The sequence below is a fragment of the Dryas octopetala genome, chromosome 9 (assembly GCF_963921425.1).
Source record: "Dryas octopetala chromosome 9, drDryOcto1.1, whole genome shotgun sequence".
Lineage (NCBI taxonomy): Eukaryota > Viridiplantae > Streptophyta > Magnoliopsida > Rosales > Rosaceae > Dryas > Dryas octopetala.
This window is the reverse complement of record NC_141374.1, coordinates 538,490-552,731: the sequence shown is the minus strand read 5'-3', so window position 1 is coordinate 552,731 and position 14,242 is coordinate 538,490. Positions and strand designations below refer to the sequence as shown.

General features: G+C 35.9%; 1 protein-coding gene across 1 annotated transcript; it reads right to left on the bottom strand.

The window, feature by feature from the left end:
* Positions 1 to 4,113: 4,113 nt before the first annotated feature.
* Positions 4,114 to 10,641, bottom strand: MGT6 (magnesium transporter 6). The gene is made up of 4 exons (XM_086228552.1): positions 9,946 to 10,641; positions 8,058 to 8,506; positions 5,557 to 5,832; positions 4,114 to 4,692 (listed from the first exon to the last, which is right to left on the bottom strand). Exons 1-4 carry the CDS (start codon positions 10,283 to 10,285, stop codon positions 4,414 to 4,416), a joined length of 1,344 nt encoding a protein of 447 aa, XP_086084678.1. The 5' UTR covers positions 10,286 to 10,641; the 3' UTR covers positions 4,114 to 4,413.
* Between the last annotated feature and the right edge of the window lie 3,601 nt (positions 10,642 to 14,242).

Genomic DNA, 14,242 nt, shown 5'->3' with positions numbered 1-14,242 from the left:
AAACAGATGGTCAGACTGAGGTCCTTAATAGGACTTTGGAGCATTTCTTATAAATTACGTTGCTTTGTTGGGGATAGACCTTCTACTTGGTATGCAGGAATTCCATGGGCTGAATGGTGGTACAACACCACCTACCATTCTGCCATTAAGATGACACCATTCCAAGCTCTTTACGGTTGTGTCCCCTTTCTGTTGTCTCTTATCTTCCAGGTTCTACCACAGTTCACAGGTAGATATTGCCTTACGTGACAGAGATGCCCTTTTGTCGACTTTTAAGACAAACCTTCAGCTTGCTCAGTCACACATAAAGCATTATGCCGACCAAAATTGCACTGAGCGCTTTTTCGCGGTTGGGGATTGGGTCTATCTTAAATTACAACCTTACCGCTAACACTCTGTTCATGCTTGCCACTGTCACAAGCTCTCTCCACGTTATTATGGTCCGTTTCAGATTGCAGCAAAAGTGGGGTCTGTAGCTTATCGTTTGCTTCTCCCTGCCTCATCCAAGATCCATCCCGTCTTCCATGTGTCACTCCTTAAAGCCAAACTTGGTCAGAATGTGGTGCTTTCTCCCACACTACCGCCCATGGTCGATTCCAATTCAGCTCAGTTGATTCCTTACAAGGTTTTGGATCGTGGCTTGGTGAAGCGCAATAACCAACCTGTTACTCAATGGTTGATTCAATGGATAGGATTTCCAATTAAGGATGCCACCTGGGAGGATGCTGCTTCTATTCGCCACCGCTTTCCGGAATTTCAGGCATGAGGACAGGCTTTCTGTTTGGGGGGGAAGACTTGATGGGATGCCATATAAGTTTCAGTAAAGTTTTGATAGTTCTTTTATATTTTACATTTATTTGTATTGCTGGTATTATTTTTCAATTTGTGAGTCAGCTGCTATGTAGGATTTTATAGTGCCACATGGCATATGTTGATTGAGTTATGTGAGTCACATTCTCTAGGTGTAGTTAAACATCTCGGGGTATTAATGCTGCTGTAAGAATCACACCAGAGTTATGAATGAATTGAATTCCTTTCTTATTTTCTCTCTTCCAAAATTAGTATTCTATTACTTGGCAGTGGCTGAATGTGCGCAGGGGAGAGGGAAGAGGGAAGAGAGATGAAAGGGAACACGAGGGGGTCGTGTAGGTGGCTTGGGTTGATGGGAGGGGGTCGGTGGGGATGGTTGTGGTGGCTGGTGGTTGCAGACAGAGGTGCGGGAGAGAAAAGAAGAAGAGAGGTTGCAGGGAGAAAGAAAGAAAAGATAGAGAGATAGAGAGAGAGAGAGAGAGAGTGTGTGTGTGTGTGTGTGTGTGTGTGTGTAAGAGAAAGAGAGAATTATGGAGAGAGAGAAGAATGTACACTAGAATTTTCTAGAGAGAAGAGAGAGAATGAGAGTTTTTTGAAAAAATGGGTTTTAAAAACCTTTAAGTGCAATTTTACAAAATTGCCCTTCACTTGTATTGTATGTAACTCTTAAACCGTAATTTCGATCGATTTACGAATGGTTCGCGTCTATGTGTTCGTGAGTTCGAACTCTATCCAATCATGTTCGAAATTAGTATTCATACAGATACCTTCCAATTATTTTCTATAAAAACCTAAACTTTTATATTAAGGGCGTAATTGTCCACAACTTCAAAAAAATTTCACTATCCGAGGTTCAAAAAATGTTCCGTAAATTCCTATGGGTTCCTCCTGACTTGTACTAATTTTCTACTGAGTCAACTTCAAACTTTAAGTCCTCAAATACATTTCAAATAAAAAAAATCCAACATTACCAAATAAATCTCAATCATTCCAATAATTCTTTAATGAATTAAATTAATTCATCCAAATCTATATAAACTCAAAAAGTTTCTCTATACACTCCAAAGCTTATTATTGTCTCCAAATTAACTTAAAAAAAAAAAAAGTTTCTTAATTAGGTCCCACAACTCAACTCTCCTTTGTGTTTCCTAGGTCCACAACCAATAAAATTTCAAATTCCTAGTGAAATTTGGATCAGGTTGTTACACATTCAACACAACCCAATACAAATCTCAAATCAAGCATCTCGATTTCTCAAGTTCTTCAAGCTCTCAAGCAAATTATTCTTTTTGTTTTAGCTTTGCTAGGATCTCATTGTTCATGGTATCGATTTCTTTTAGCTTAATCCTAGTTTTTCATGACTTTCATTATGAGAATTGTTATTATAACTATAATTGTTACCCAATTTCGTGATTATCAGATTGCTCACACTTTTTTCATCAAAGTCCATTATTTTTCTTTACACATAGTTTCACAAGTTGTTATTCATCGCATCGTTAATTTTGAGCATGCAGTCATCGTATCACCAGGTGAGTAAAGTCCTTGAAAATCAAGACAGTTGATCCTAGGCGAGGCAATTGTTCCTTACTCACCATGCAATTGTTTGGTAAGAAGTGAGGTAATTCACGGCGCGAAATAAGAAATTCAATACGAAGTAACCAACATCACACTCTGCGAACCGGCCATCTCGGTCGTGCAGTGGCACGCCCGCAATCATTTAGAAAGACTACCAGTGTTCTAGACAAATCTCCCGGCCAGTCTTGCCGTGATTTTTGTAGGTAACAATAGGATAGTTATATTAAACAATAAACCAACCCGCTAGTGTTTTGAGTTTACAAGAATAACCTTAAGGAAGATACGTAAAGTATAAGTGTTGGAAATTAAAATTGATTACATAAACATAAAAGAATTTAAATTTTATAAGATCATGCTTCAAGTTAATATATGATACAACTGTTGTCTATTTTATTATTACTCGCAAGTGTACGATCTAATGGAGTATAGATTGTAACAAAAGAGGTGGATCCCACGAGGATTCTTGGAAAAGGATACGACTAATCTAAACCTTAAATTAATTTAAAACTAACCTAGCTAAGAAATTGATGGTTGATTTTAATAAAAATTTAAAATAAAAAGAAAATATAATGCAAGAAACTAAAGTAAAAGAAAATAAATTTTAAGAGACTTAGTAAATTAGGAAATAAAGATGAAAAATGTCAAAATTTAAATAATGATATAAAATATCAAGATTTTGGATTCCACACCACTCCTCAACAAGCAGAGGACCAGACCTGTCCAAATTGTGATTTAATTATGGAAGCCTTGCATATCATGAGAGAACCCTGAGCTTTAATAGGTAAATGCAATGGTTAACACAACAATGGACAAATTTAATTCAACAATGGAACCAACTCCTTTTAAAATAATGACAACCCTTTCTTAGCTAGGCTTTGGAAATTGGAATGGTTTCCAATTCACATTTCTTCCCTTTGCAGTTGTAGAGTTGGGTTTATGGAGTTTCCTAGAGCACCTCGAGTGACATATAGCTCCTTCAGTTAGAAAACACCCCCATCCATGGTTCTCTGGTTGAGAGTCTCGAGACTTTGAGTTGCTTTCTACTTCTCCAAGTGCTCCATGAAGTCCAACAATTATACTAAGAGGAATGCTATCCAGTTTCTCCACCGACCTTCTCTTTTATTATTCTCATTTTAAAATGTATTTTCATGATCGAAACTGTTTATTTTAGATAATTATTAGAAGATCATTGTTGCAAAAAATTAACTACATCGGAAATCATTTGGTCATGTAATCGTTATCAAATAAACAAACGGTGAATCAAATTATTACAAAAACCGTTTGTTTATTTAATCACAGTTACGTAACCAAATGATTTCCAATTTAGTTAATTTTTTGCAAAGATGATCTTCATAGTTAAATCTAAAAAATACATTGCTCCTATCATGAATTTACATTGCGGAATAATAATAATAAAAGAAAAAATCGGTGGAGAAGATAAATTAAAAAAAGGTGGATAGCATTCCCCTTATACTCAAGTCACCAAATTGATTTACTAAATAATGTAGCAAATGATATGATAGTACATTGTTAGAAATAAATAGGGTTTAGACTAGAGTAAACCGTAGATCTGAACAAATGAAACACCAACACATCATTTATGAAACAAATTTGGTGACCCTAATATTGCAAGATTTTAGAGAATAGAATAGTTACAATATGATATGTAGAACCCTGACTCACCACACAATCATGTCGGAATTTCAAATATGACAGTATTAATTAATATATGAAATGTGAAAGTTCATTCTTATTGTCGTATCGAATAGTACACTAACAGATAACCTTCGTGCCATGGAATGGCAGATTAAATCAGGCTGATGTTACATCAGTTCACAAGTATGGATGATGTTACAGAAGTTCTTGTCGTACCAAGACATGAAATCCCTGAAAATGTGAAACCTACTAAAATACAACATGTGTGCTCCTAGATTTCATTTCAGCATATACTTAAAAGACTCCTCCCTTGGCAGGTTCATAAATAAGTTTGTGAATCTAGTAAAATCTACAACAGATACTAAAGTGGACTCAAGAACCAAGCAGCTTCTTCCACCTGGCATACCCAAAGATAAGGAAGAAAAGCAATACAGAAAATGCAGTGATGCCTCCGACAAAGGGCCAAAATATCCCTTGCATTTCGTATAATACACAGGGAATGTTCATACCAAATATCCCAGATATCAAGGTTTCCATAGCTACAGCAAATGATGCAATGGTCAATGTCAACTGCAGCTGAATGAGTTCGTTTCGCTGGTTGTCAAGTTGGATATTGACATAGTCTTCTGTGTCATCGATATACTCCCGAACCTACATCCAATGGGCAAGATAAGAACCTGAGAAAGTTTTAAGGCGACAAAAACACAATTGACATGCCCAATCTGTACAGGTCAATCGTCTACCAATTTGTCATTGGATCTTAGATACCTCATTTAGCTGAAATAAAAAGGGCAAAAGGTATCCACTGGTAATTTAACCTGCTATTTAAAACAATTTAGAGATCCATTAGGTTCAGTCAAAAGAACCACAGACCATGTCTTTCACCCTGAAAGTCAGCTCTTAGACTGAACAGTTGCATCTTTGACCATGACTAAACTACATTTTCAGATGTCTTGTACTACCATTTAAAAGAACAAAAATACGCAAGGAGACAAAAAGCATCACATTCAAAGTCAAAAGGGCCAAAATGATGGCTATTATCATGTGATGAATTAGTTAATTAGAAGAATGATCTCTAATCTTTACAGCCAATAATCTTCCCGAATTGAGACTGGTTTCTAAATTAAAATTCTCATTTAGCACTGATAACTGAATCAGTTCCAACTTGGTATCCAAAAGGGTCTAAAGCCTCCAAATTATTCCAGAAGCAAGTGCAACAGTGGAACTTCTCACAGAAAACTGTGCACATATATAAATAAATCTTAACTGAACTTAGTTATATAACTTATATTTCACCAAAAAAAAAAAAAAAAACTAAATTTAGTTATATGGAACCGGATCAAAGTTGATGTAACTGCATTAGAAAGCACCCTAATGGTGACAAAAAATAATCTTTAAATGTTGTTTTCTATAAAGGGTCAATTTCTCCAGAATCAGGTCCAAAGAAAGCATTTACAGACATTGAATTTAAAAGTCACAGGTCACTAAGCTAAGTTCAGTACGAATGGCACTCACCGACAATATCTTGTTACGGGTTCCATCCAGTTGCATAAAATATGCCTCAAGCAACATCTCTAGATCCTCTACATCATCTACATCCATATTGTTGCTAGTTACCACACTTCTGTTAGAACTAAGCCGACGAAGATGGGATGCAGTGGTGCTGTTGTTATTTGAGGCAGAACGCCCCAACAAAGCCTCAGATTGTTGATTCTGAACCCACTTCCTTGTCAAATATAAATGTGCCATATCTTCATTGTCATCCAACAAATGTTCAATTTCATCCCTCACCTGACATTTAGCCAGATGCATGCTTCACACTCAAAAATAAAAATAGTAATAAATATAAAAAAGTGGCATATAGATGAGACATGTAAATATCAAAACCATTTACAGGAACTTTTCCAAGCATATTGTCAAATTGTAAAGAGTACCAATTTCTCTATTTCAAGTGCATATTTTAGTATAGAATTCCGCACACATTATTATGCAAGAAAAAGAGAATAATGGTGAAGAGTAAATGACATTTGCCTGAAAAAAAAAAAAAAAAGTATCTACCATTTACAAAAAGTGCATATTCCTCAATCCAAACAAGAACAAATAGAGCTTTCCGGGAAGACCTACGAGTGGAAGAAGAGAGAAAGAAAGGGAGCGAGGGAGGGAGGGAGGGAGGGAGGGAGGGGATCTTTTGTTTATTATCCCTGCATAATCTTGAGACAACCCAACCCTAGAAACTAACAAAATGAATCACCCATGACCTAACCACATCAATCCCACTCCAATATCCAAGTATAGCAGGACACCATCGAGCTGCCATGAGAAATGTATATCCTTCATTTGAACTTAGTCCCAGCCTCTTCACTATCCACACTGTCAAAAATCAATTTTATTTTTATTTTTAATTTTTAATTTTAAAGAAATGAAACAATTTATGAGAATGTTGATTATACCACCCCGTCATGTACAAACAATTTCAAGAGAAGCCCAGCCTCCCATCAATAGTAAACCTCAAGTTCAGATGACATTCATTTCATCTACACTCAGTTTTATTGGCCAAAAAAGAATCAAATACTAGAACTCGAACAAGTCTAAACAAAACCAGGCAGTATGCATGCTATAAATCTCATCAGAAGCTTATCTAATTATTCAGCAGAACAAGAGCCCCCTTTCAAGACTTATTCAAACGCATGTTACTCATCCACAGGAACATTTAGAAAATGGACCTCTCACATCTTTAACATCTTAATTTCAATTTCCTAAGCAGAGATATATTACAGGTTACAATAAACTTATGCTAAGGTCTGATTTAAAGTTTGGGATATAGAAGCCAGAAGCCTTTGCAACTCTTCATATGGCTTGAATGCGGGAGAGGCTATAAAGAGAAAAATTGCATTTCTTTTTTACTATAAGTAGCAAACTAAACAAAGACCTCTACAACCACCCTTTTCTTGGTTTGGTTGAAGATTGCAAGAGGTTGCTGACTGATAAGTAGAGCTGCAGGTTAGATCATGTGTACAGGGAGAGGAATTTTTCTGCAGACTTGCTTGGCTAAGATGGATAATGTCATGTCTTATTGGACCCTCCTACTTGTCTTTGAATTCTCTTGGAGGAAGACTGGGCTGGTTTGGCCAAGCCCGGACTTGTTGTTAGTTGTTTTAATTTTGGGCTTCGGCCCCCATTGTACCGAAATTTAAAAAATAAAATAAAATAAAATAAACAAAGACCAAGGTAACTTAATGAAACCAGATGCCATAACAATGGCTCTCACCTAAAATGAGTTATTCAGGGTGCCAAAAAAACATAACATATATGACCAGAACAGCCAACGCGATGTGACTAGGATGGCAGAAAGCTATGCTGAAATGAATGTAAATGCACTTTGGTTAGTGAATTGAATGCATTTTACGAGAGTACTACTAACTTTGACACATTGATGTATCTAGGCTGTTAACTCCAAATTCATGAAACATGCTTGGTGCAGATAGTATGGAGACGCTTCATTATAGTTTATTTATGTCACTTTGGGATCTACTGTTTCATGTTAATTTTGAGATTTTCATTTTATTAATTTTAGGATTTTATTTTATGTAGGGCTTGCTTGATTTTAGTTTGGATTCTTTAACTATTAAGGTTTGCTTAATTTTATTTCCTGATTGGGTTTGGACTGCCTAGTATGTAGATAGGAGAAAGTAGACTTGATTATGAAATATTGAATTGAACGTAGACTCTATCTTGTTCTTCTCCCTTCAGTTATCCTCCCTTATTGGTCCTGCATCAATGCTCCAAGAAGCTTTTTTCATTTTCCAAAACAAAATACCACAAGGAACATGACTTGACAAACATCTTCACTAAAAGTTGTGTCAGGTTATCGATGCCGGAAAGGATAAAATTAGACATATGGCATATTTAATAAAAAAAGAAAATATGGTATACCAAACATAGATCATCCGGACAATATAATAAAGAGAACAATGACCAAAAGTGATCCCTCATGAAATAAGATTCAGCAAGCATACCTTCTGTACACGTGCAAGCAAACGGGTAAGATTGCTTTTCAAACTCCGCACAAGTTCAAGATTCTTGGTGCTAACGTTTCTGGCCAGTTCATCCAAAACAGGGTAAGCTTCTCTCTCAAGGTCTGCCACACTGGAATCCAAGAATGTACAGACAACTTCTAATGCAATCTCCAGAACCTGAAACTCAAATGGGAGCTCACACTGCAAACCTTCAACAGCCTCTGGAACAGGTAACCATTGCCTTCCTGTTGAAGCATCCATTTCATTATCTTGTTCTTCTACTAGACTTGCTTCTTCAATCCTAGATTGGCCTTTATGAGGAAGCTGTTGTCTTAGCTGATCCGCAAAAGGAAGAACTTCCTGCCGAAGAGGATCAAGCAACAAAACCTCTTCAGCTGTAACTATAACCTTTATAAATTCCAGATTAACCACCATGGCCTTCTCCCTAGCTGCAATTGAAAGAAGGAATAAGCATTTCCATTTTTCATCATGATCTACTATGACTACACACACAGTTCACAATTGAAACACTAGCAGCTAATGCAAAAAAGACTGTCTCAAGATAAGTCTGATTAAAACATGCACTAAAGTTGTACTCATATATTGTATATCTCTGAAAGATGTCATTTAGATGGGGACTGGACAAGCTTTATATGGAGACAGATGAATTGGCAATTAATATATCATACGGGTCAGCATAGATACATGAAAGTACGAACAGTGGATATGGTGATAAGCTCAAAATTTAAACTGGTAAATGGATAATGATGCAGGAGCATCTCCTAGGGTTCCAAGACTTATTATTATTTTTTAGTAGCTTTTTAATTTTTATTTCCTAGCTGGATTTAGAGTCTAGTTTCCTTATTTCATTAGGTCTTTTAAGGTAATTTTATTTTATGTTTTCCTAGTTAGTTTAGGTTTATGCTTTTCCTAGTTATCTTAGGTTTATGTTTTCCCTATATAAGCTTAAGGCTTAGGTTGTAATAGACAGTTTTTGGCATAATATTATTCAGAGATTTCTCATGTGAGAGTTTCTTTTGGGTTCCTAACCCCTAGAACTCATCTATCTATGTTCCAACTTTGATTCCATAGCTTTATTCTCTCTTTTTTCTACTGTTATTGCTGGATTTTCCTTTCTACTGTGGTTTTTGCCCTAATATAGTAGCAAGACAGCAGCGTGTGCTCCTGTCCTCCATCAGATAACTACCAACCCAACCCATTAATTACCCGCCCTAACCCACCAATTTTCCTCCTCTAGTTTAGACAAAAGAACCTAGAAGAGAGCAATGGAGAGAAATTTTGATACTGATATAAGTTTCAACTCGTCTTAAAACCAGTTATTATAATTTGAACTCAGAAACACTACACATATGATATACCAATTATGCTACAAAATCTTCTATAACAATAAGATTAACTAGAAAATATTCTACTCCGATGGATTAAAAACAACTAAATTTGTAACAATAAAAAAACCAAAATTTGAAACAACATTAATTGAGAGCTAAATTTTTTGTCATGTAGCTCAAGAATCTCAAGGTCCTAAGTCGTAACTTCAAATGCATGTGTAGGTTGCTTAACTGACCACTTCAGTTGAGATTAGATATAAATTTTAAAGACCCAAAATCTGACAAGTGATTCCGAACTAAAGTACAAATTTGATAATAATTCCCCTAAAAGGTCTCTCTTACAAGTTGCTCTCTCAACCCAGAATTCCAATCTCCTCAAGCTCAATAATGCAAGCATATGCTAAAAAGTAAAACACCCAAAGCAGCATAACTTGATAAAAGCTTCAAAACCCAAAACGCAGATGAACATATTGAACAAAATTAGCAAATTCAGATAACAGAAAATGGCAAAACAGAAGAAATTAGGCAAATGTGAGTACCAAGGATTCTGCAGGAATGGGAGAAGACAGGGCCGAGAATCCGCAAGTCGCGAGCGGGAATGGCAGCGCGTCGAATAATGGCGTTCTTGTCGCACTCGACGAGCTCCGATCCACCCCAGCGGTCGAATCGCATCCAGAGCCTGGCTCCGGCAGCCTTCTTCTTCCCCTTCACACCAGCCACCATAATCAGACTATTGTTATTGCTATTGGGGGGCGGCGAGCCACCGCCGGATCTGATCGGCTGAGGCGGAGAGGGAAACTGGGACGGCGGAGGGCCGACAAACTTTCTGGGGCGCCGGCGGCTGCTGCTCCGCTTGAACGAGAAGGGACCCTTCCCCATTTCGTTGTGTTTGTGTGTCTGTGAATTAAATTCTATGATCGAATCAAACGACAAGGGTTTTGTTCAACTCACATCAAAACACCATTTAGATCCCAATTTGTAAACCAATACCGATATCTCTTACCCAAAAGCATATGGGTTCCAACTGAATGATCAATATAACTGAAATACCCACATCTGCCTTACAAATTAAAAAAATTGAGGTTAAGCAATTGAGATGTAGGGGAGGAGGGTTGGGGTTTCAAAACTCAGGAGGTTGGAGGATATGCCCAGTAACTTATTTACCGTCGATATAGACGGCCATTGTTAGAAGATCAGTGACTGAGGGGGCGTGTGTTATGACTTATGATGCCTCTAACATGCAGGGACGAATCCAGGATTTTAAAATGGGGTGGGCTAAACTTAGCTTACGAGTGAAACTCGACCGTATAAATGAATTTCATTAGCAAAAAAAAAAAGTTACACCTAATTAGGGGAAACATAATGAGCCTTACCCTAAAAATGCATATCTAAACAAATGAAAAAAATCGCACAAAAAAAAAGATAGCAATACAACAATTAAATATGCAATGCAAATACAATATAATACTATCTAAGTTGGGTCATATGTTTCTTCAAATAGCAAAAATCATTAAGTATCGATACTATTAGAAAATTCTCTTTTAATGTGGATGATCAAACAATAATAACTTGTAGACCTATAAGTATGAGTCACTTAGTTAATACCTTGAAAATGAATATCTGCACATAAAAAATATACAACTTAAATTTAGAATTGCATGTCTATTGTTTATATGTTCCCAATTTTTCAAATCCCAACTTGATAGGTTCCCAATTTAGAATTTTATATTGTTTTATATGTTCCCAATCAATTTGTAATTTAACCATCACAATAATCAAGCTATAGTTTAATCAAAAAAAGAATCAAACCCTAATTTAATTATAAAAAATAATCAAAGCTCTAATTTTAAAATTGCAAAAATTTCTAATTTTAATAGATAGTTGAGCCAAAAAAAAGTATAGAGATTGGGTGCAAATACATATATAATACCTTGGCGGCTTGGCACCCCTTGGAGATTGGAGGGTTGAGCTATTTGTGTGGGGCCGGGGAGATGAGTTTTGGAGCTGCAGAGGAAAGAAGTTGGAGCAAGTGCGGATCTATGGGCTGTTTTTGGGGGGAGTGGAAGTAAGTAAAAGTAATTTTTTTTCATTAAACAAAGAGGCAGTAGCTGCAGCATGTGAAAAGTTGTTCCTCAGCAGAAAAAAAAAAATACTTAAACTGTGGGTAGTGGGCTACTGTGCTTGGGATGGAAATTGGATGGGCTAAGCTACCTAGGTAAGCTAAAAAACCAGAAAAAGAGCATGGGCTGCAGCCCATGCAGCCCACAACGTGCATTCGTCACTGCTAACATGGATCTTGCTTCTCTACCTTAAGAGAGTGTGCTGTTGCATGCATTTCACAAAATCATAGTATTAAAACAATCCAATAGGTCTAAATATGCCACATCACCTCTATTTTAATAAAATTAGAAAAATAAACAAGAGAGCAGTTTTGCTCACCTCCTTTAACTCAGGTGTATGCTCACCTCCCATCTAAAATACTGTCACGTGTTTAAAAAACTAACCATGAGTTAATCTATTGTATTTAATTATTTATGATGTTATAATGGTGAGAGAGAAAAATAATTTGACAACTCTTTTCTTATTTTATCCTTATCTTTTATTACTCAACTTTTTTTGATCACCTGTTAATTTCTCTTTTCTCTTTTATTTAATTATTTCTAATAATTTTTACTTTTTTGTTTTTTTGCTCTTCTCCAGTACGCCTCTAGTACTCAAAAAATCACATCCATTTTTTTGGGTCTTCTCTTGTATACACATTTATCTATTTTTTTAATTAATTAAAAAATAAAATATTCTAACAACACATTTGCAATTCGAACAAAAAACTCATTTGCAAAGTTTAATCTAAAATGTTGGCCAAACAAAAATCTAAAACAACTCATTTACATACATAGAAAATCCAACAAAAAAGTTACATGAGTTAAAAAAAATAAAAAAAATTATGTCGTTGCAACTATTCTTCTCTCTTCAAATCCTGCAACACCTTAGATTGACCTAAGAATTTGTTTGATATGAAAAGGTCATGTATAAGACAAGAAAGAAGAATTCTTAGGCAAAAAAAAAAAAGGTGTTGTTGGATTATTTTTTTTAATTAATTAAAAAAATAGATAAAAGGTGTATACATGAGAAATTGACCCAAAAAAATTGGATGTGGTTTTTTGGGTACTGGAGGCTTATTAGAAAAGAGCAAAAAAAAAAAAGCAAAAATTATTAAATGGATGTGGTTTTTTAGATACTAGAGGCGTACTGTAGAAGAGCAAAAAAACAAAAGAAGCGAAAATTATTAGAAATAATTAAATAAAAGAGAAAATAAAAATTAATAGGTAATAAAAAAGTGAAAAAAGTTGAGTAATAAAAGATAAGGATAAAAGTAAAAAAGAGTTGTCAAATTATTTTTCTCTCTCATCATTATAATATCACAAATAATTAAATACAATATATTAACTCATGGTTAATTTTTTAAACACATGGCAGAATTTTAGATGGGAGGTGAGCATACACCTGAGTTAAAGGAGGTGAGCAAAACTGCTCTCAATAAACAATAAAGAAAACCCAACCCCTGCCCCCGCCCATTGCAGCACCCCCATCCCCACCCCTCTCATTTTTCCGACGACCAACTCCTCCTTTCTTTTCGGTGACCACCTCCTACTATTTCTCTCTCATGCAGTTTTTTTTTTTTTCTATCTATTTCTTTTTCTTTTTACAACTTCAGATCGCCGCCGTCAGACCTCGGTGAATTTGATTATCTACTTACGAACAACGACGACAAACGAGAGCGAGTGGTTGAGGATTGGCGCATTCGGAAAAGAAGGTTCTCGAAGAATTCATTCAGGTGAGGAGAAAAATAGGAGGTAGCTGATGTCAAAGGAGGCTACAAGAAAGAATGGAGGGGCTAGGACTGGGGTGCTACAACGAGTGGGGGTGGGGTTTTCTTTATTTTTTATTAGTCTAATTTTATTAAATATTAATAGAGGTGATGTGGCATATCTTAGACCATTGGATTGTTTTAATGCTCATGATTTTATGAAAGACATGCAACAGCACACTCTCTAAAGTAGAGGAGCAAGATCCCTCTAGGATCATTCAATTACATCCTCTTAAAGATATTTTTGCAATAGTTTGGAAGGTTGCACTTTGGAGAAATCATTTTGATTGTCGCCATTAAAGACTTTTAATCTTCTTTTTTTTTTTTTTTTTTAATTTGACCCTCGAGTAGTGCTCGAACCCTCCTTGAGTAGTATTTGAACCCTATCGAGTAGTGTTTGAGGGGGGTTCGAGCACTACTCAATGGTCAAATTTCTAAAAATTAAAAAAAGGTTAAAAGTCTTTATTTGACTTCAATTTAGGTTAGTTTTCCAAATTTCTCAACTTTGTGGGTTTGGGTTGCTTAAGTTAGTAATCACGAATTTGGCTATCCCTAAACATGTTAGTTACTCCATTTACAATTGTTTGGGGAATTGCATTAAATGTTCAAAGCAAGAACAGTGTATTCTGACTATAGAAAACATGAATTGCACTGGTTTCTTAATTAGTTAATAACAAAAGTGACCTTTGCTAACTTTTCATGTAGTGTAGATTGTTGTGTCTTACTTTTATCAATTTTGTGGGTTAAGCCCAACTCAGGAAATTGGGCAACTTGAGCCCAATCCAAGTTACGGTTGGGTTGTATTGACTTCACTTATTTACAACCCGCCTAAACCCAAATCCAAACCCGAACCTGAAAAATAAACAATGGTTTGACTTTCCAATCCTCCTAACCTACCCGAGTTGCATCCCTATCCATAGTACACAATCACACCCCCACACTTCTACACGCGCACATAGAGAGACCAC

What these genes read in the sequence shown, in the direction of transcription:
- MGT6 (XM_086228552.1), bottom strand. Translation starts at nt 10,285, where the DNA reads ATGGGGAAGGGTCCCTTCTCGTTCAAGCGGAGCAGCAGCCGCCGGCGC. An exon ending in CCATTCCTGCAGAATCCTTG is followed by an intron (nt 8,507 to 9,945) that starts GTACTCACATTT and finishes TTTCAATTGCAG; the next exon opens with CTAGGGAGAAGGCCATGGTG. An exon ending in TGCTTGCACGTGTACAGAAG is followed by an intron (nt 5,833 to 8,057) that starts GTATGCTTGCTG and finishes GCTAAATGTCAG; the next exon opens with GTGAGGGATGAAATTGAACA.